A 21831-nucleotide genomic window follows, 5' to 3' on the forward strand; every position below is an offset into this window, starting at 1 on the left:
ATAGTAATTATCAAATATTGGCAGTATTCCCTGTGCTGTACAATATATCCTTGTAGCTTATTTATTTACATGTAGTAGTAGTAGTTTGTATGTTTTAATCCCTTACTTCATCTTGCACCTCCCCCCACTTCTAACCTGTGTCTGTGAGTTTATTTCAGTTTTGTTGTATTCATTTGTTTATTTTTCAGAGTCCATGTAGAAGTGGTAACATACAATTTTTGTCTTTCTTTGTCTGAGTTACTTCACCAAGTGTAATACTCTCTAGGTCCATCCATGTTGTTGCAAATGACATTTTACATTCTTTTTTGTGGCTGAGTAATAATATCCCATTCTATACATATACTGCATTTTTATCTACTTGTCTGTTGATTGATTCTCAGGCTGCTTCCATACCTTGGCTATTGTAAATAGTGCCACTGTGAACATTAGTGTACATGTATCTTTTCAAATAAGTGTTTTCGTTTTCTTCAGATATATACCCAGCAGTGGGATTGTTGGATCATATGGTAGCTCTGTTTTTAGTTTTTTGAGGACCCTCCATGCTATTTTCCATAGTGGCTGCACCAGTTTACAGTCTCACCAACAGTGAACAAGGGATCCCTACATCCTTGCCAACATTGGTTATTCAGTGAGATTTTTATCAGTAGCATACTTTTCTGCCAGAATGATCTTTCTAAAATACAAATCTGGTCATATCACTGTTTCTCAGAATCCACATTTCTTGACAGTTGTGCTTTAACTCGCTGCACCGGCCTTGTCTTTGCTTCTCCATGTTTTGCTCTTTCTATACTGGCCCTGTCAGACGTTTTGGTATTAGGTGATGGCTGTTTGTTGCACTCTTACTAGTGAGAAAAAAACTTCTGTGTCTGCAAAGTCCTGTTCACCCTGGGAGACTTTCCTGACTTACCCAAATACAGTTAAACATTTAATGTTTTTGGTTTCCACAGCACTTTGTACCTACTTATATTTTATTGTTTTTTATACATGCTATATTTGCTTCTGATCTCTCATCTCACTCACTGGGCAAATGATTTATCCTGCCTTTAAAATTAAGGAGTTCCACTAGATCAGTGATTGTCAGCACTGGCTACACATTAGAATCACTCTATTCAAGCAGTTGTATCAAAATCTCTAGAGGGCCTCTCCTTTATCATACCTATTAGGAATTTTAAGTTACTCAAATGATTATCATATGGTGAAGAAGATTGAAAAGCACTTATACTAGACAGATTCTAAGATACCTTTCAGCTAAAATTTTCTGTTATTCTGCAAACTTGTATAGTCTGAAAATATAAATGCATTCAAGTGATCAAAACAGGAATTAAATTAGAAAAAATAAGGGAACAAAATACTTTTCATGGTAAGAGTTAATGAAAACAATATGCAATGAAGTAATATTTGTATAGAAAAATGTGCTTTTAGAACTCTGATTTTCTGGTTTCATCCTAATTGCTAAAAGTGACTATGGACAGATGGGATAAAATGTTCTTTTTTGTGATTCTTTTTTTCCTCAGTTATAAAACTGGAAGGTGAATGTTACTTATACAAAAATATAAACAGGCTTGATCCTGAATTCTTGGTAACATTAAGGAATTTAACGTTTAATGTTAAGGAATTTAACAGTATAGAAACAGCAGCATAATATTTAGAAAACATCTTCACACATACAGTTGACAGCAACTGTGTATATATGTTCTTATATTTGTAAACATAAGAAACAGCAGCATAATACTTAGAAAGCATCTTCACATATACAGTTGACAGCAACTGTATATATATGTTCTTATATTTGTAGATAAATCTTGAGCTCTTAACATTGTATGTTTAGCAAATTGCCACCAGGAGCTTTGAAGGAAAAATTGATAGCATAAAATAACCCAGGGTTGCTAACCACTAACTTAACCAATACAATGACTCAAAATTCTGTTTCTCGGAAGTCATTTGATACGAAATTTCAATTTGTTTGATCATAAGACCTCATAGTAAATACTCTTCTAATGCAGAGATTACTTTCTGGTCAACTTTGTCTTTGAACTTCTTGATCCAAGTTTTATCTTATTTGAGTTTAGAAATTTATTTTTGTTGGCTATTAGTCAGGTGTTTCCCTAATATTTGTAATTTGGGGGTGGTTTAAAGGGCAGGGACAACAGTTTGCTCTTGCTAAAACATTGTTTTTGTTGTTGAATGTATTTGGATATTCTACCTGTCTGCATTTGGCTGATTATATATTAAACTTCTGAAGTTTGATATTCTTTGAACCCTTTATTATTTTGCATTTCTTTTATATAGTAGTGATTATATACTACTTATAATCTTTCATTTGAGTTAGTCATTACGAGCAATAAGATAAAATGAAGAGATATTGACTTTGGACTTCTCTTGGTTCAAAACATATGTTAGCACTGATTGGGGAACTACCTTAGCCCAGCATCTTTTAAACTATATTAATAAGATCATTATTGGTATATTTCGACTCTATTGAGAAAAAAGATTTGAGTGAATCAATAGATGAACAAATGAGAGTGATGCCTCTTGTTTTTTTCCTGTATTATTTTCTGTCTCTGGTGTAATATCTGACAATGAAGAGGTTTGGCTTTTGAGAGCAGAAGGTGAATCCCAACTTGATCTTGCTAGTGTTGTATGTATTGTGCTTTGACCTGGTGTTGGATAAATGTTTAATTAGTTTCATTTTGGAATGAAGTTATGTATTAGGATATGTCAGATATAAACTCCATACTCATTCATTCTGTCAGTTCTAGACAAATTAATATTTTATCACAGTTTGTCTTATTAAAGCTGAATGATTGCTTTACTTTCTTAACTATTAATAGATTATGACCCAATGGAAGAATTCATTCTAATGCTGTTTCTTTAACATCTCAATTAGATACTGTTGGACAGAGAATGTTTCTTTATGTATGATACTGGATTTCAATTTCAAAAGAAAATTATCAAGCATTTAAGTAGATATTAGATGACATCCTGCAAATTTGGTAGTAGAATTTCAGAATAGAAAGAGTATGTATTCCATCAGAAATGTTCATGAATATTAAGTTAAAAATTTTGAACACTTTTTCTTTTGCTACATTTTGTTAAGATCTTCTTAACTTATAATTTTCTTAATTTGGAGGAATGTGTGGGAGTTTAAGGTGAGCATAATGTCAAGGAATAATAAGTTTGAAAAAAAATGTTTAATGTGAGGAGCAGATAATAGTGCATGAAAATATTTTAGAACTTTATGTTTAAAGAATCTTCCAAATCATTAGTGCTAATGTTCAAAGTTTGTACATCTTGCCATTAAAAGGGCATTATGGTACTTGTGTCTTAGAATTAATTTGCTATTAACAGATCTTATTTTATATGAATAAATAGTTTGGGATGAAAGTTCATAATTTTGAAAAAATCTGAATCATTTTATTATCCCATAGCAAAATAGGTCATTTTATATGCAAATTCACCTACCTAACACATCCTTATCCATGGCTGATTCATGTCAATGTATGACAAAAACCACTACAATATTGTAAAGTAATTAGCCTCCAACTAATAAAAATAAATGAAAAAAAATTCTTTATATATATTTTTTAATTTATTTATTTTAATTGGAGGCTAATTACAGTATTGTAGTGGGTTTTGCCATACATTTACATGAATCAGCAATGGGTATACATGTGTTCCCCATCCTGAACCCCCCTAACACATCCTTTTGAGATCTGCTTTAATTGATGTGAATATATTCATTTCAGCCTTTCTGGGCATTTTGTTGTATGACCTGTCTTTTTCTTTTTTTTTTTTTGTCTTTTTCTATCTATGTACTTCCACCCTATTTTTGTTTTCATATTTAAAAGTGACACTTCTACATTTTTAGACTTTGAAAAATCCATTCTGTCAGTCTTCCCCTTAATTATTGTGTTTATTAGTTCATTTACATTTAATATCATTATCAATAAAGATCTGCTGTTTTACTATTTGCTTTTGTTTGTCCCATCTCTTTCTTGTTTCTCTGTTTTTTCTTAAGTGAGTATTATATAGAATTCCTTTTTTAATATTCCTGTTGACTTTTTATATTCCTATTGGCTAAAACTGGGCTTGTTTGTTTTTAAATGGTTATTGCAGGAATTACAATATACAACCTTAACTTCTCATTCTGTCTCAAATTAAAATCATACAACTTACTTATAATGTATATAGAAATAAGAAAATGTTATAATGTGGTTACCCCTCCCCCATCTTTTATGCTATAATTGTCATATGTTACATCTACATACATTGTAAACCCAATAACACAGTGTTATAATTTTTACTTAGAAAGGTAATATTAAGTAAATAAAGAGGAAAAAACTAGTATATTTATCTACATGTTTACCACCTCTGTTGCTTTTCATTCCTAAGATCCAAGTTTCTATGTGATATTACTTCCCTTCAGCCTGAAGAAATTCTTTTAGCATTTCTTGTAGTGTGTGTCTGCTGGTGACGATTTTGCCTTCATTATTAAAGGGTATTTTTGTTGGGTATGGAATTCTGGATGGACAGTTGTGGAGACTCTGGATTCTCTAGAATAAGTTTCCCTCTTAGAGTATCATTTTATTTTAGCAGGCCGTTAACTTTGCTAATCTCACTTTTGCAAACTCTTACCTTTCCAATGGTGAGCAGCAGGTAAAATCTCAGCTCTTTCCTTTTTGCTTTAATAAAAGGAGTTAGGAGTTTGTCCTGCACATGCATAATTTAGGGGTCAGCCAGAGAAGTGGGCAGTTTATACACAGAATTCAGAACCTCCTCCTTTATGCGTCTCTCCTTTTTGGGAACTCTTTTATATATAGTGTGTCAAGAGGTAGATCTGCATGTACATGGTCAGTTGGCTTGGTACAGAGACAGTTCAGTGGAGAAAAGATAACCTTTTCAACAAATGGTGCTGGAACGAACTGGGACAAAAAGATATCTTATGCCAGAAACAAAAAGTTGTAATTCATATATCATAGCAGATATAAAAGTTAACTCAAAGTGGATCATGGACTTAAATGTAAAATATTAAACTATAAAACATCTAGAAGAAAACATAGGAGATCATCTTTGTGATCTTGGGTTAATCAAAGATTTTTATGTGATACATAGAAGAAAAAATGGATAAATTTGGCTTCATAAAGTTAAAAAAATCTGTTCTCTACAAAGCACTGTTAAGAACACAAAAAGATAAGCCATAGACCAGGGGAGAATACAGGCATACCTCAACAATATTGCAGGTTTAGTTCCAGACCACTGTGGTAAAGCAAATACTGCAATAAAGCAAGTCACACAAATTTGGGTTTCCCAGTGTATATAAAAGTTTACACCATACCGTAGTCCATTACATGTGCAATAGCATTATGAGTGAAAAGACAATTGATATATCTTAATTAAAATTTTTGTTGTTGTTCAGTCTCTAAGTCATGTCCGACTGCCACCCCACTGACTGCAGTACACCAGCCTTTCTTGTCTTTTACTGTGTCCTGGAGTTTGCTGAGACTCATGTCCATCAAGTTAATGATGCCATCCAACATCTCATCCTCTGTCGTCCCCTGCCCTCAATGTTTCCCAGCATCAGGGTCTTTTCCAGTGAGTCAGCTCTTCACATCGGTGGCCCAAGTAGTGGAGCTTCAGCATCAGTCCTTCCAATGAATATTCAGGATTGATTTCCTTTAGGATTGACTGGTTTGATCCCCTTGCTGTCTAAGGGACTCTCAAGAGTCTTCTCCAACACCACAGTTCAAAAGGATCAATTCTTCGGTGTTCAGCATTCTTTATAATCCAGCTGTCATATCCGTATATGACTACTGGAAAAACCATAAGTTTGACTATACAGATTTTTGTCAGCAAAGCAATATCTCTGCTTTTTAATACACGGTCTAGGTTTTGTCATAGCTTTCCTTTCAAGGACACCTTCATGGATCGCAGCCTTGTTGTGGTGAAGGGGCTCGCATAACTCAGTGAAGCTGTGAGCCATGCCATGCAGGACCACCCAAGATGGATGAGTCACAATGAAGAGTTCTGGCAAAGCATGGTCCACTGTAGGAGGAAATGGCAACCCACTCCAGTATTCTTGCTTGGAGAACCCCATGAACAGTGTGAAAAGACAAAAAGATAACAATACCAGAAGATGGTCCCCACAGGTCAGAAGGTGTCCGTTATACTGCTGGGGAAGAACAGATGGCAATTGCTAATAGCATATTTTAGTAACAAGTATTTTCCATAGGACTGGAAGAGGTCAGTTTTCATTCCAATCCAGAAGAAGAGCAATGCCAAAGACTGTTGAAACTGCCGTAGAGTTGTGCTCATTTCACTTGCTAGCAAGGTAATGCTCAAAACCCTTCAAGCTAGGCTTCAGCAGTGTGTGAACCAAAAACTTCCAGATGTACAAACTGAAGTTAGAAAAGGCAGAGGAATCAGAGATCAAATTGCCAACATTCGCTGGATTTTCCCATAGAAAAAGCAAAGGAATTCCAAAAAAGATCTGCTCCTGAGAAACCTGTATGCAGGTCAAGAGGGAACAGTTAGAACCCTACATGGAGCAACAGACTGGTTCAAAATTGGAAAAGGAGTATGTCAAGGCTGAATATTGTCATCCTGCTTATTGAACTTCAGTACAGAGTACATCAATGCAAAATACCAGGCTGGATGAATCACAGGTGGCAATCAAGATTGCTGCGAGAAATGTCAATAACCTCAGATATGCAGATGACACCACTCTAATGGCAGAAAGTGAAGAGGAACTAAAGAGCCTCTTGATGAAGGTGAAAGAGGAGAGTGAAAAGCTGGCTTAAAATTCAGCATTCAAAAAACTAAGATCATGGCATCTAGTCCCATCACTTCATGGTAAATAGATGGTAAAAAGTAGAAACAGTGACAGATTTTATTTTCTTGGGTTCCAGAATCACTGAGGATGATGACTGCAGCCATGAAACACTTGCTCCTTGGAGGGAAAGCTATGATAAACTTTGCAGCGTATTGAAATTAGACTAATGGGCCTCATTTCGGTATTGCTGTGTACTGGGGAATAGGGAGGCCCAGAGACGGGGAGAGAGACAGGGCAATGGCCATTGCTAAAGCCATCAGAATGTATAACATTTATCAGTGAAGGTGGCCATCTTATGTGGCACCCCAGAATAGTTTCAACAGTAATATCGAAGATCACTGACCATAGATCACCATAACAAATTTAATGATAAAAAAGTTTGAAATGTTTCAAGAATTACTTAGCACCACAAAGTGAGCAAATGGTGTTGGAAAAATGGCGCCAATAGACTTGCCTGATGCAGGGTTGTCATAAACTTTCAAGATTTATTTTTTTGTTTTTAAATGCAGTATCTGCAAAGTAGAATAAAGTAAAGCACAATAAAACGGAGTATGCCTATGTTTACAAGTCACATATCTGATAAAGAACTTTTGTCCAGAATATGTAAAGAGTTCTTGAAACAATAATAAGAAAATAAAACCACCTATTTAAAAATTAACTGAAGATTTGTTCAAATACTTACCTCAAGGAGATATACAGATGACAGATAAGCACATTGAAATATGCTCAACATCATTAGGGAAATGCAAATTAAAACAAGATACCACTACAGTTCAGTTCAGTTCGGTTGCTCAGTCATGTCCGACTCTTTGCGACCCCATGAATCGCAGCACGCCAGGCCTCCCTGTCCATCACAAACTCCCGGAGTTTACTCATACTCATGTCCATCGAGTCGGTGATGCCATCCAGCCATCTCATCCTCTGTCCTCCCCTTTTCCTCCTGCCCCCAACCCCTCCCAGCATCAGGGTCTTTTCCAATGAGTCAACTCTTCTCATGAGGTGGCCAAAGTACTGGAGTTTCAGCTTCAGCATCAGTGAACACCCAGGACTGATCTCCTTTAGAATGGACTGGTTGGATCTCCTCGAAGTCCAAGGGATTCTCAAGAGTCTTCTCCAACACCACAGTTCAAAAGCATCAATTTTTCGGCACTCAGCTTTCTTCACAGTCCAACTCTCACATCCATACATGACCACTGGAAAAACCGTAGCCTTGACTAGACGGACCTTTGTTGGCAAAGTAATGTCTCTGCTTTTTAATATGCTATCTAGGTTGCACTACACACCCATTAAAAAAAAACTAAAACTTTTAAAACTGGCCATAATCAAGTGTTGGCAAGGACATAAACCAACTAGAATTTTCCTCACTGCTGGTAGGAATGCACAGTGGCACAGCCATTTTGAAAAATAGTTTGTTAGTTTCTTTAAAATTTATACATGCAGCTGCCATACAGTCTAGCCATTTCACTGCTATGTATCCAAGAGAAGTGAAAGCATATATACATATAAGAACATTCATAGCATCTTTATTTATAAGAGTCAATAACTGGAATTAACTTAGATGTCCATCAGTAGGAGAGTGGATGAACACACTGATACAGGATGCTGCTCAGCAGGCAGCCTGTCAGATGCTTTGCCATCAGCTGATGCGGACCATCATCCTTTTAGCTTCCGGGTTTCTTTACAGTTTCCTTTTTGCCTGCTGCCCAGCCTAAGCCAGTGTTACATATTTAGGGTTTTAGTTGTGGCTTTGGTACTTCTGTTACCCAATTTCTATGTTAGTCAGAATGAGCCAGGTTATGCTGTGACAGTAAACAATCCCAAATCTCACTGAGTTAAAGTTTTGTCTCTCTGCTGAGAACTGTATGTCCATTGTGGGTTGGCTGAGAGTTGTGTTCTCTGTTCTCAGTCTGAGACCTAGGCTGATGGAGGAGTCTTTATTTGAAACATTGCTGCTTGCTGGGAATATGGACTTCAGTATTGACACCAATAGCTGTAACTTCCTTTGATGCATAGTATAAAAAGTATACAAAATACCTTTCAGTATTTATTTACCTAGGTAAACATGTTTTTAAATGGGAGATATATTATTCCTGTATGTTGGACAAGGAACCTGAATCCAGAGAGGGTAAATGAATGGCAGTTGCCACACAGCAGTGAAACAATGAGAACTCAGGGTTCCCGTTTTAATACTTACGTGCAAATCAGAAAAAGAAATGTCACATCTATTCACATGTTGTTTATTTTGTCAGTCTCTCGAGCAGACCGCATTTAAGAGGCGTCTCATACCCGCTGCTGCCGGTGGCTGGGACACAATGGATCACACAGGGGCACTGGACACCGAGGATGAGCTGGGACCTTTAGCCCATCTTGCTCCAAGTCCTCAAAGTGAAGCCGTTGCCCACGAATTCCAGGAACTCTCCTTGCAGTCCAGTCAGCACCTGCCTCCTCTTAACGAAAGGAAGAATGGTGAGTTCAGCTGTGCATGGGAGCTTGCCTTGCTGTGAGCCAGTGTATCCCTCTGGTAGTAATTTGTTGGTCACTTCCACTGGGCAGCCTGTTCCTGAGGCAAGAATCTCAGAGGGGTGCTAGCTGGTTTTGAGTAACAGCCAGGGTTTCATGTGCCATTCAGTTCTTTCATCATTTCCCCAGCATCTCTGGTAGTAACATTATCTTTGGAAGTAAGCTTTAGGTTCAACCACTTTAGCACAAGCAGAAGGTCTCAGGCTAGCATAGCATTGGAAAGCAGCTTTCTGTGCTGACTCCAGGGAGAATAGACTGTGGACTTGACTAGATTCTCCTGCCATATTCCCTGTCTCCAGTGTGCTGCACCTTAACTGTAGAATTACCAGCATTTGAGCTCTCAGTGATCACTAAGAAAACAAGAATTTCTTGACTATTTTTTATATTAATGAGGATAGGATATGGCCATATCCTCAGTCGTCAGCTGGCTCATACTTGTATACAAAATGAATAGTTTCTGTTCTTTGTTACCTGTTCAGAAAATTCTCTTGATTAATCAAAGTATTTCTGGAATCTCCAGAAAGCACAATACTGTCAGTTTTTAACAAAAATGAATAGAGATAGATGAGATGCATCTATTTTATCATACTTAAAACATAAAAACTTAACAAAGTGTTAATATTTACAAACTCACTAAGCATATATATCTAAGGGGCAGAATTAAAAATTTCAACTGGATCTGCCACACTTCCACAGTTCTCATGAATCTTCCATTCTCAAATGTGTATTTTAAATTTCGGTTTTAAAAGCCAGAAGAAATAAAACTTGCCCTGTGAAGCACTTCCTTATGTATCTTGTTACTTTTCTTTCTGGATTCTAAGTGTTTCCTGATCCTTTTCAAATAATGGCCTTATCTTATTCAGGAAAATGGGTTCAGCTCTTCAGTACCTGGCTTTGGGTGGGATGTCCTTATTCTCCCTTCCAACAAGATATCTGATGCTTGTGTCTGATGTGTATTGGGCACAACCCTTGTCTATGCAATTGGTATAAAGCAGCATCTTGCTCAGGCCTGTCAAAGCTGTCAGGAGGCTGTGGTTAGCTGGTAATGACTTTAGAACCTTCATTTAGGAGCTTAACTTTGTCTTAGACAGTAGGGTAGAGTATAACCACATTTACTGAAACATGATTAAATTGACCACATTTACACAGTATACTTAGACCAGTATCATATTCAAATTATTTCCCTCAAAAAAAAAAAAAAAAGAGTTGTATAAAAGTGCAATAATATACAGTCACTGAAGAAAATAGTCATATGTAGCAGAGGAGGGAGGTGTAAGGGGAAAGTTTTTGCTTCGTGGGAATTTTACTTGATACAGCTTGCTGCATTCCCTTGCAAGAGTGTGCTCTTGAATATTTATGCCTGAACATAAGGTAAGCCCCAGATATGAGCTGGTTTTCCCCTTATAAAGTTTTAGAGGGCGGGAGATGAAATGGTGAAAATTTGAATTTATTAATTTAGTTACATGTATATAATTAACACTACATATTATGAAGCAGTGCAATAATATAGAGGATTTGCTTTATCCACACTCATGTTTCATAAAATCATCTTACCTAAACTCTGTGTGTCTGTGTGGTATTTTTGTCATCAGTAGAAACCCCCCTGCATCATTTGTGCAGCACTGAAATCCAGGGTGCATCTTCATTTGTCTCTCTTGTTTGAGTTACACCGGTTTTTAGATACGTGCACGATCTGACACTGAAGGTTTTATGTTTAAAGCACAAGTACCATCCACACAGTGTGGGCCGTTTTCCGTGTGTCCTGCAGCGTTTGATTTGCAACTGGTCATAACACTTTATGAGGCTGTAATTTCTGTTGTAGAATTTAATCATCTTTTTTATTTTTTGGAGTAGGTAATACATGTATCTGGTTTAAAATGTAGGGGATACCAATGGCTACACAGTGAAAAGTCAGTTACTCTCCCAGTCTTGTCCCTCAGCTACCCAGTTACTTCTCCAGAATTAATTGCTCTTATTTGTGTCCTTCCTGAGAGAATGGTATTTGACTACCTTTTTAAAAGCGGTGTCTGAAAATCTTCTTTGTAACAACAGCCAACACTTCATTTTAAGGTTGCCTGGAAATAATGTGTTTGTTCTTTTCTTCCTTTTTTCCCCTGATTCTATTAAAACATTTCTGTAAACAGCCTAAAACTAGCTTCTAGGGAAGTTCGTTTTTAAGCTAATGCGTTTTCCTCAAGTACTTTTTTGTTCAAGATTAAGTAAATGAAACAGCATCTCATCATACACTGTGTAAGTACTCAAATATAGGCAGTCTCCTCTTTCTTAATAGTGACTTCAGAAAGTCACTTACCTTATATTCAGGCATATTATACTCTTAATTTCAAGCTTATAAAATGTTAGCCTAATTTGCATGTACACTTCAAGACACAAATGAATTGTTGTACAGCTGTCAAAAATACAGGTTTTTGGATATGGGAATGTGAAGAGAGTAGAACCACATCAGACAATCTATAGGCAGAAAAACCATACTTTTCTTACGTTGGTGATTTTTTAATGTTTATTCTTCATCTTTTTAGGTCTTCTTAATGCCATCTTTAAATCATATCATGTACAAAATGTAGATGTTAGCCTCAAAATTAATTAATAGAAAGTACTGTATTGGGCTTCCCAGGTGACGCTAGTGGTAAAGAACCCACCTGCCAATGCAGGAGATGTAAGAGATGCAGCTTTGATCCCTGGGTTGGGAAGATCTCCTGGAGGAGGGCATGGCAACCCACTCCAGTATTTTTGCCTGGAGAATCCCACGGGACAGAGGAGCGTGACAGGCCACAGTCCATAGGATTGCAAAGAGTCAGAGATGACTCAAGCGACTTGAGCATACATAGCACAGTGAAAGTGAAAGTGAAGTCGCTCAGTCCTGTCCAGACTTGTAGCGACCCCATGGACTGCAGCCTACCAGGCTCCTCCCTCCATGGGGTTTTCCAGGCCAAGAGTACTGGAGTGGGTTACCATTTCCTTCTCCAGGGGATCTTCCCTACACAGGGATCGAACCCGGGTCTCCTGCATTGTAGACAGACACTTTACCGTCTGAGCCACCAGGGAAGATATTTTGAAATAATCAAATAAGATTTTTTGTGTGTGATTATATTTTATTGTTGTTTGCTAAGCTTTTGAATTTTGCTTGTTAGAATTACTTTCTTTTGGAGAGGAAATGAAGATTTTTCAATTTGGGGTTGGTATGTAGACAGATTATATCACTAAATAGTTTGTAAATAAACTTTATAAGGATAATGAAGTTAATACCTAAATACAGTAATGAGTCTAGAATCTTCCCTTATTTTTGATTAAAACTTACATTGGCAGTGGTAGTGGAGTGACAGAATATTCCCACTGCTGGGGTAAATATGAAAGATGTTTAAGATAAGCTAGGGCTTTCCTTTACCCTTGAATGTGACAAAATATTTCTAGAGTTAATGGCATTTCAACAGTAAGTGTACCATTTAGGCAATTAACTCTTCCCAGCAAGACAGTCTTCCATAAAGGAAAGTAGATATACTTTTACTAAATAACGTACCTTTACTAAAACAATGCATGTTGTTCAGTCGCTAAGTCATGTCCAACTTCTTGCAACCCCATGAACTGCAGCATGCCAGACTCCCCTGTCTTTTACTATCTCTCAGAGTCTGCATACACAGGAAAATTGAGCCTTGTTTTGACATAATATATACATAATAGATCCATTTTCACGTTTCTGTGTTAATATTCCTTTAGATGGTTAACACTGAGAAAAAGAGGGATTTCAGTCAAAGGGAAACTTGGTTCTTTTATTGTTTATAAAAGAAAGCCTTAGGTGCTCTAAGGTGAATTTCACTTTATGAAAGCAGGGAAAGGCAGAATAGATGGAAACAACATACCTGAAAGAGCTACAGCTCTTTGTCTGTGCCCACACTTAGATGAGACCATGAGGAAGAAGCTTTTCATTCATGAGGTCATTGAAGACTGGTAAGTGTGCTGGTTGGGGAACTTAAGCTTTTAGCTCACTACCAGCATTATCACAGAGTAAACCAATAAGTTGACATAGATTCCCCCCTCATAGAGAGTTCCTGATTTTAGTACTTCTTTGCACGTCTCTGAAGATCTCCTCATGTTAACATGACTATATTCATGCCACAGGCCAGCTGTTAGTATCACGTACTGGGAAAATGAGTACCTGCCACCTTTCCCTTTCTGTGTTAGCAGGCTTTTTGAAACTGTATGTGCTACTGAACAGTCACTGTGTTTTAGGCCTTCATAGAGAAGAGTAACTTATTTGTTATTCTTACGTTAAACTTTGGTATCATTGGTTACTGCACTTATTTGGCCTTTGAGCTTGTGGGCCCATCTTGAAAACTTTTTTGTAAAGATTTTCCATCTGTTAAATGGGTCACACTGAACAGTTTTAGACTTTGCTTGTTCTGTTGCAGATGACCTCTTTTTAGAGAGAAAATAATTTATTACAAAGTTTGTTACATGCAAGGAATTCAAGGTGGCTCTTTACATTGGATTCAATACAGATATTAATACAGAGGCAAACAGTCTCAACTTTGCATGAAGCCTAGCAAAAGGAAGTTGCTCGCCTTGTACCATAGAAAATAAGTTGTATATGTTCACAGCTGATCTTTTCTTTGGTTTTTACTTTGAAAACAATTCCCCACACCTCATTAACCTTTAGACTTACTGTCAGTCTAGGTGTTTGGAAGAGCACAAAGGTGCTCAGGATTTGTCTTGTGCAAAACCCTATTTTTTAGAATGTACACCAGCTGATATGGACTAGTAAAGGTTGGTGAAAGAGAAGATAGTTCTATTTTTCTCTGGAGCAAACAGCAAGACTTAAAATTTTCAGTGTCACAACTGGGAAGGAAATAATTGGATGCTAAATAGCCAAGATGTGGAACTGTGGGATTCTTGCTTTCCCTTTCTATAACTAGAGGTAATAGAAATGAATAATTTTATGTAAAATTGCTTTATCATTGACTTTATAATTAACATATTTAGATTCTTCAATATTTGAAATAATTCTCAAGGATATTGATAAACATTCTGATACATTTAGATAGTAAATTTCCTTTCCAACTCTCAAGAGTTATTGAGTTTCTTTTCCAACTCTCAAAAGTTACTGGACTAAGAGAAATATATACTCTGTAACTGTAATTTTCCTTAGTTTTTATTATATTTTTAAAATTAGTTTTTAGGACTTACACTAAACACAAAAGTTTTAAAATTAGCTACAAATGGGCAGCTGTAAATGAAATTCTTGATTAATTGTGGCAGCTCTCATTCCTTTTGTTTGTGACAATTTCTTGGAGCCTTCAAAATGAAAAGGAAGCCGTATAAGTAGCTTAAGGGTGAGGTCCTCTCTTTCACAATGGTCTTTATAAAGTCTCCTATTAAATAGCATGTTTTGTTTCACAGTATAAATAAGCACCTGTAACCCTGTCCACCTTCCTTTTTCTACTATGAATTTCTTATTTGGATAGTTTTGCTGTTACTGAGAGTTCCGTTTGCTTCAGTGCATTGCTGGACACACCCAGACAAAGCATACATGGGGGGAGGGTGGAGGCTGGACATGAGCTCACAGCCTCCCTTTGTAGCCGGCAGTGTCAGAACACTAACTTAGGAGTGCTTTAGTTATCACTATCACCGCGGGGATGGGTGAGGCTACAGTTTCAGAAATGCATCAACAAGACCACAGGCCCATTTACAGCGCCCTTGAAGCCTCATTTTAAGTTATTCTTCCAGTCTTAAAAATTGTGTCCTCTTGCAGAAATTCCTTTGAAATGTCAACAATTAACATTTATTATAAGTAAGCTTTAGAACTTAATAGTAATTAGCAGTTTAATCCAGTATGAGACCTCATTATCTTAAACCACATTTATGTAAAATTTCTACAAGACTTTTCTAGAGTCATCTAAGTAAACTTTTTCTTATGTAGATTTGATAATTTTTATAAAACTAGAGTTCACCATATGATGTATATTAGTCACTGGAGCAGTGAATAAACTGAAATCAATTTATTAAGAAACAGTCTTTCTCCTTCCCTCAGAATGCAATTTTTAAAAAGAATATATGTTATATGAGTGATTAGTTAATAAATATTACTCTGTTATAATTCCCTATCTACTTAGGCCTTTCAAGGCTACTTGGAATTGAATAGTTAGTTTATAATCAGACCTTTTGTTGGGCTGAGAGACTTTGTTGAAATTAAGTCAGGGTTCTTCTCACTTAGGTCTGACCCTAACCCAACCAGAGGGACCTCCTTTAGCTCCAAAGGTAGAGAAAGGGTAGATAAGGGATGCCTGCTCTCTGCTATAACCCGATAAATATACAGAGTATACTAGAAAAAAGTGACCTATGATTTTTTTCTTTGTTATTTTACTTTAAGGCATCAGTGATGAAGTATTATTGTGAAAGAAAGCAAAACAACAAATATGTTGGAGTAACAAATGAACTGTAATTTTCTCTTTGGTTTATAGTTAATAATCACCCAGACTAATTAGCAAATATCCTACCCAGTGTTTATCTAACCCTTTAAATTAATCCATATTACCCTCACCTGCTGCCCTCACTATTATTAACAGGAAGTATAGTCTTTTGGGAGTCAGGACTCCAGTCTCCTCTGCTGACTCAGTCTGTGAGCGTGGGTAAGTCTCGAGCTCTCTGTGTTGCGGTTATGCCCGTTGTAATTGTAATATTCATATGGTAGCTTTCAGCCCATGTGTCTTTCTCTGGCTGCCCTTCCTCATTACATCGTGTGTTCTTATATCTCATTATCACTTTCGCCTTGTGCTGTTCATTGGACAGCAGAAACAGAAAGAATGGAAGATAACTTCCATCTCAGTTAACCAATGGAATTTTCCATAGATAAAAATTAGTAATGTTGCTGTTTTAATATGTTCCTCACAGATGTATTATTAAACATACATGCCAGCTCATTCAGTTAGTCAGACTCCCCTCCCCCCATGTTTAAAAGGAAAGAGAAATTGGCTCAATTTGTGTTATCCTAAAACGATTACATCTAATGTGGAATATGCAGTGTCTTTCTATTCATGGTTTTCAAGGGTTGGCAGGTATGTGTTAACATTTTTATTACAGGATCAGACTCAGTTAAAAGACAATATTTTAACTTTATATTAAGCCCCAATCATTCATGTCCTTTTCTGGTTGCTTATGTTGTTGTTTTTATTAAGAAAATGCTAATCGTTGGGTATCTGTTTCACTAACTTAAATTTTTGATCTGTGACCTCTGTGTTTAGTAAAGTCTGATCACAGCCTTTTTGCCTTTGGTTCTTATAAGTTAAGTTTAAAAACAGACAAATGTTAGAATTTGTCAGTACTCTCTGCAGAATTGAGATTTATAGCTACAAAATAGGAGACGTTCTTTCACAATCCTTGTTCCTGACAACAGCAGTTTAGAAATATATCGATTAGAGCAGCCATCATATACTATATAAGAGAAAAGCTTGCCATATCAGAATGCTCAGCTTTCCCAAAATATTAAAAGAAGTTAGTATTTCAAGAGTAGAAATGGGTTTACTTTTTATTATTAGAAAATATTTATTGAATGATCATTGTGTCTCTTACCCTAAATAATTCTTAGATCTTAGGCTTCTAGTACAGTGTTGGCAGTTCAATAGGATATTCTCATAAAATTGTTAGACTCATAGATCTTTCAAAGTAGTTCCCTCAACTAAAGAAATTAATTTAGAGATGATTCTCCCAGATAACTGGGAGGAAGAAGAACCTAATTTTAAAGAGCGAGTGCAGAGATAAGCCTGCTCTGTGGCACTAGACGTGTGGTCTGAGGGCACGCAAACGTGTCTGTCATGTGTAAATAGGAGTCAGGTTAGGTGTCCAGCCCAAGTTACTGGAGGCTTGAATGAAGTAAAGTGCTATGGTAACTCCATGTACATGACACAGTGTAAGTACTGAGTACATGCCATAGGCACCCAGCATTGCATGCTTGATGTTAAAGTAAAATGCCATGAAATAAGCAGTGGTGAAGCATGCACAGTGAGTAAGGGCACCAGCTCTGGAGCCATCCTGTCTGGCTCACCGTTACTAGCTGTGTGAACTGAGATGAATGCCTCAGTTTCCTCCTCTGCAAAATGGGGACCATATAGTACCTGCCTTATGGGGGTTGCTGTGAGGGTTGAATGAGTTCATATAAGTCAAGTATTTAGAACAACATGGTCATATAATTAGCACTTCATTCATTATTATTGTGTATATTTTGAGGATATAGTGTTTAAATTCATACTTAGGAAGTAGTTTTTTAGGGTTCCACCATGGTGTTTGATACCTTACTGTTTCTTGCAATAGTCCCAGCAATTTTGGCCTCCATTTGCATACATATTTCTTTTTTAACATGTCAAGATGACATGCAGTTTTTGAATGTTTTGCTGTGTACCTACGTAGCATTTGAAGAGCACTTATCTTGTGGGAGCTGAGCAGGCGAATGTAGTAGGCACGCGTTTCCCATGAAGTTCGTCTCCCTTGTTGGTACTGCCAGTTCCCACAATCCTAGCATTCCCTGGGCATCAGTCAGTGTCTGCAAGGAATGACTTTCAAATATTAAAGCATGTGAAAAGACAAACAGGCCAAAACTCAGAGCTCTCTAGGGAGTACGACCTCCAAAACAGACTCCGTTCTGACATTTTCACAGGCCGCTTGAAGGAATTCCAGTAGGGTCATTCCATTTGGTAAACTCCTAAACAAACCCTCTGTCATCAAGGACTGATTTATAGATTTTTCTTCTTCTTACGTAGTTGTTCTGAAGAGATTAAGATAGTAGATATGGTTGCTGAGACTCTTTCAAGCCATCTGATGTATATGATAAGTACTGTACAGAAGACTTTTGGTATTTTGAAGTAATAAAACAGTTATTTGTTATGTTTAAAGAGAGTTCTTGCTCTGAGTTGTCTCTTAAATTTTTTTCTTTTTTGTTTTGATTCCAGGAAATCTATGTCATAATCACATCTCTAAATTAAAATTCTTTCATTTATGAGCCCAGTTATTTAACAACAAAATAAATTAATTTCAGAAATGATCTTTTAAAAAACAAATGTGTGTATTAAAAATATGTATATAATGACTTGTCTCACAATGACTTTTGAAATATATGAAAATAGTAATAGATCTAGTAATACAGAATATTCTTGGTGTGATGGCAGTTGTTTAGATGGTGCTTCAAGATCATAGGGTGGGGGGACAGATTTGTAAATTGTTTTTTAATTAATCTGAATTCTGTTAATGTATTGTGTATTATGAGGCATTTCTTTTAAAAAATAGTGGCAAAAATAGATGAGAAGGGCAGAACGCAAGAGATTTGAAGGCTGGACAACTTAAGGAAATGGGTAATTAGGTTTATTTGGTTTATAGTTTACCTTAGATGCTATAGCCTCATGGTTGTCCTGGTCTGAAGTGTAAGTGACATGTATGAAATTCCAGGGGTGAACAGCATTTCACATATGAAGGATTGGGCTTATTGGGGGACTTTGGTTGGTTGGTTTCCTCCTGTGCAGGTTTCTTTATCAGTGAGTTAGTCCTTTATGCACAATCAAAAATTGCTTATGATATAATATCTGATTCTGTTGTAGGATTATAAAATGTTTTAAACAACTTTAAAATGGAAAAAAAAAGAAACACAGGAAGTAAATTGATATATGACCTTAACCAAGCCTCTTAAAATTAGTAGTAAAAAAGAAACCCAGGATGTTTAAGAGATCTCCTTAGTAAAATGGAATGAAATAGAAAGGTGCTTAGTAATTGATCATCAATAATTATCGAATGAACTTAAGAATTTTTTGGCTCTTGATTGAGGTATATAATATATATAATGAAAAAGATGTTTATGGTCATGTTACCTTTTTTCTCAAACTTAGAATTAAAAAATGATGTTTTAACTAGATGTGCTCTTAGGAGAAAGTATTGCTTTTCTAATACGCTTTTAAAAGGTAGATTTTTCCACTCTCATTTTTTATTTCTGTGAACTAGTCTCTTTCTCAAAGAACGGGAATTTGGTTAAATAACTTGCTGGTAAAGTAGTGACGTTTCTAGTTGTAAATTTGTCTGCATAGAAGTAGAGAAGCTGCCTGCTTGCCTGCTGAATGTCTTCTCCACCCTCAACAGAAACAAATGCTTACACTTTCAAAAATTTGAAGGTTTTATTTGGACACCCAAATATTTTAATTTGGAGGGTTTTCCAAATAAATGAATTTAATTGTCTCAAATTAGCACTGAAAAATTTGAAATTTAGAGAAATCCAAGAACTTAGTCCTAAACTCTGAATTTCAGAGGCTAGTGGCTTTAGAGAGTAACTTTGGTTTTTGTTTTCTTCACCCATTACTCTGAAACTATTTAAAGTAGTTCTTACGTTTATCATTTCATGATATATCCTTTCCCAGCTTTTACCTTTAACCCACCTGTACCTTTGTGTTTAAAGTACATTTCTTATAGACAGCATAGAGCTGGACTTTCTTTTTTTAAAATGTAGTCTGACAATCTCAGTCTTTCATTTGTGATGTTTAGATTATTTAAGGTAATTATTGATATGTCTGATGTATTAGTTACCTATTGCTGTGTAACAAACTGCTTCATACTTTAGCAGCTTCACACAGGACACATTTATGATCTGAACACTTTCTGTGGATCAGGAATTCAGACACAACTTAACTTGGTACCTCCGCTTCACAAGCCTGTAGTCAGGTATCAGGCAAGGCCCTGGTTTCATCTGAAGCTTCAACTGGGGAATGATCCACTTCTAACCTTGGTTAAGTTGTTCTTGGCAAGATTTAGTACGTTGATGGCTGTGGGACTAAGCGCCTCAGTTCCTTGCTGGCTGTTGGCTGGAGGCCCCCCTCTCCAACATGGCAGCTTATTTTATCAAAGTCAGTAAGAGAATAATGCTAGCAAGACAAAAGTGATAATTTTTTGCAACATTTCCTTAACATTGTCCTGGTGTATTGATGGGCTTCCCTGACAGCTCAGTTGGTAAAGAATCCGCCTGCAATGCAGGAGACCCCAGTTCGATTCCCAGATCTGGAAGATCTGCTGGAGAAAGGCTAGGCTACCCACTCCAGTATTCTTGGGCTTCCCTTGTGGCTCAGCTGGTAGAGTCTGCCTGCAGTGTGGGAGACCTAGGTTTGATCCCTGGGTTGGGAAGATCCCCTAGAGAAGGGAAAGGCTATCTACTCCAGTATTCTATTGATAAGAAGCAGATTGCTCAAGGGAAAGGATTATTTAAGACCATAAATATCAGAAGGCTGGGATCATTGAGGATTGTCTTAGAGGCTGCCTACCACAATTGAGTTTAAATCTATCATTTTGTTGTATGTAATGTTTGTCCATTCTGTTCTGTTTCTTTATTCCTCTCTTCTTGCCTGTTTTTTTTTAAGATATTCTTTTGGGGGGGGATTTCATTTCATTATTATTTTTACATCATCTTATTAGCTGTGCTTCTTTATTCCCCTCATATTTACTGATTTTTTCTAATGCAGGTCTAACATGTTGTTAATGCTATCCAGTAAAATGTTTATCTTAGCTATTATATTTTTATCTCTAGAGGTTCCTTTTTGCATTGTCCATTTCTGTTTTCATTATATTCCCTTTTTGCTTTAAATACTTGCACATAGTTGTCAGTGTTAATAATTCCTTTTTTCTGTCATTTCTGGGTTTTTATTGATAAATTTTTCTCAAGTTCAAGAAGTGTTTTCTTGCCTCTTTGCAAGTAGCCTTGTAATTTTTATTGGAGATCAGTTCAGTCACTCAGTCGTGTCTGACTCTTTGCCACCCCGTGGACTGCAGCATGCCAGGCCTCCCTGTGGGTTACCAACTCCCAGAGTTTACCCAAACTCATGTCCATTGAGTCGGTGATGCCATCCAACCATCTCATCCTCTGTCGTCCCCTTCTCCTCCTGCCCTCAATCTTTCCCAGCATCAGGATCTTTTCCAGTGAGTCAGCTCTTCGCATCAGGTGGCCAAAGTACTGGAGCTTCAGCTTCAGTCCTTTCAATGAACACCCAGGACTGATCTCCTTTAGATTGGACTGGTTGGATCTCCTTGCAGTCCAAGGGACTCTCAAGAGTCTTCTCCAACACCACAGTTCAAAAGCATCAATTCTTTGGTGCTCAGCTTTCTTCACAGTCCAACTCTCACATCCATACATGACAACTGGAAAAACCATAGCCTTGACTAGACAGACCTTTGTTGGCAAAGTAATGTCTCTGCTTTTTAATATGCTATCTAGGTTGGTCATAACTTTCCTTCCAAGGAGTAAGCGTCTTTTAATTTCATGGCTGCAGTCACCATCTGCAATGATTTTGGAGTCCAGAAAAATAAAGTCAGCCACTGTTTTTCACTGTTTCCTCATCTATTTGCCATGAAGTGATGGGACCAGATGCCATGATCTTAGTTTTCTGAATGTTGAGCTTTAAGCCAACTTTTTCGCTCTCCTCTTTCACTTTCATCAAAGGCTCTTTTGTTCT

The 21831-nt window shown here is 36.8% G+C and overlaps 1 protein-coding gene across 11 annotated transcripts in view; it reads left to right on the forward strand.

Moving 5' to 3' along the window:
* The window catches only part of MRTFB (myocardin related transcription factor B), a 211080-nt gene that overhangs the window by 65851 nt on the left and 123398 nt on the right, over window positions 1–21831 (forward strand). For 9 of the 11 annotated variants that reach the window (XM_070460849.1, XM_070460844.1, XM_070460848.1 and 6 more), the window contains 2 exons: window positions 9079–9295; window positions 15928–15990. In XM_070460849.1, the coding sequence (XP_070316950.1) occupies window positions 9142–9295; window positions 15928–15990 (217 nt within the window). In that variant the 5' untranslated portion in view covers window positions 9079–9141. The remainder of the gene's footprint in view (window positions 1–9078; window positions 9296–15927; window positions 15991–21831) is intronic. The other 2 variants (XM_070460845.1, XM_070460846.1) reach the window with 1 other exon arrangement.

Source organism: Odocoileus virginianus, chromosome 33 (assembly GCF_023699985.2).
Source record: "Odocoileus virginianus isolate 20LAN1187 ecotype Illinois chromosome 33, Ovbor_1.2, whole genome shotgun sequence".
NCBI classification, from domain to species: Eukaryota; Metazoa; Chordata; class Mammalia; order Artiodactyla; family Cervidae; genus Odocoileus; species Odocoileus virginianus.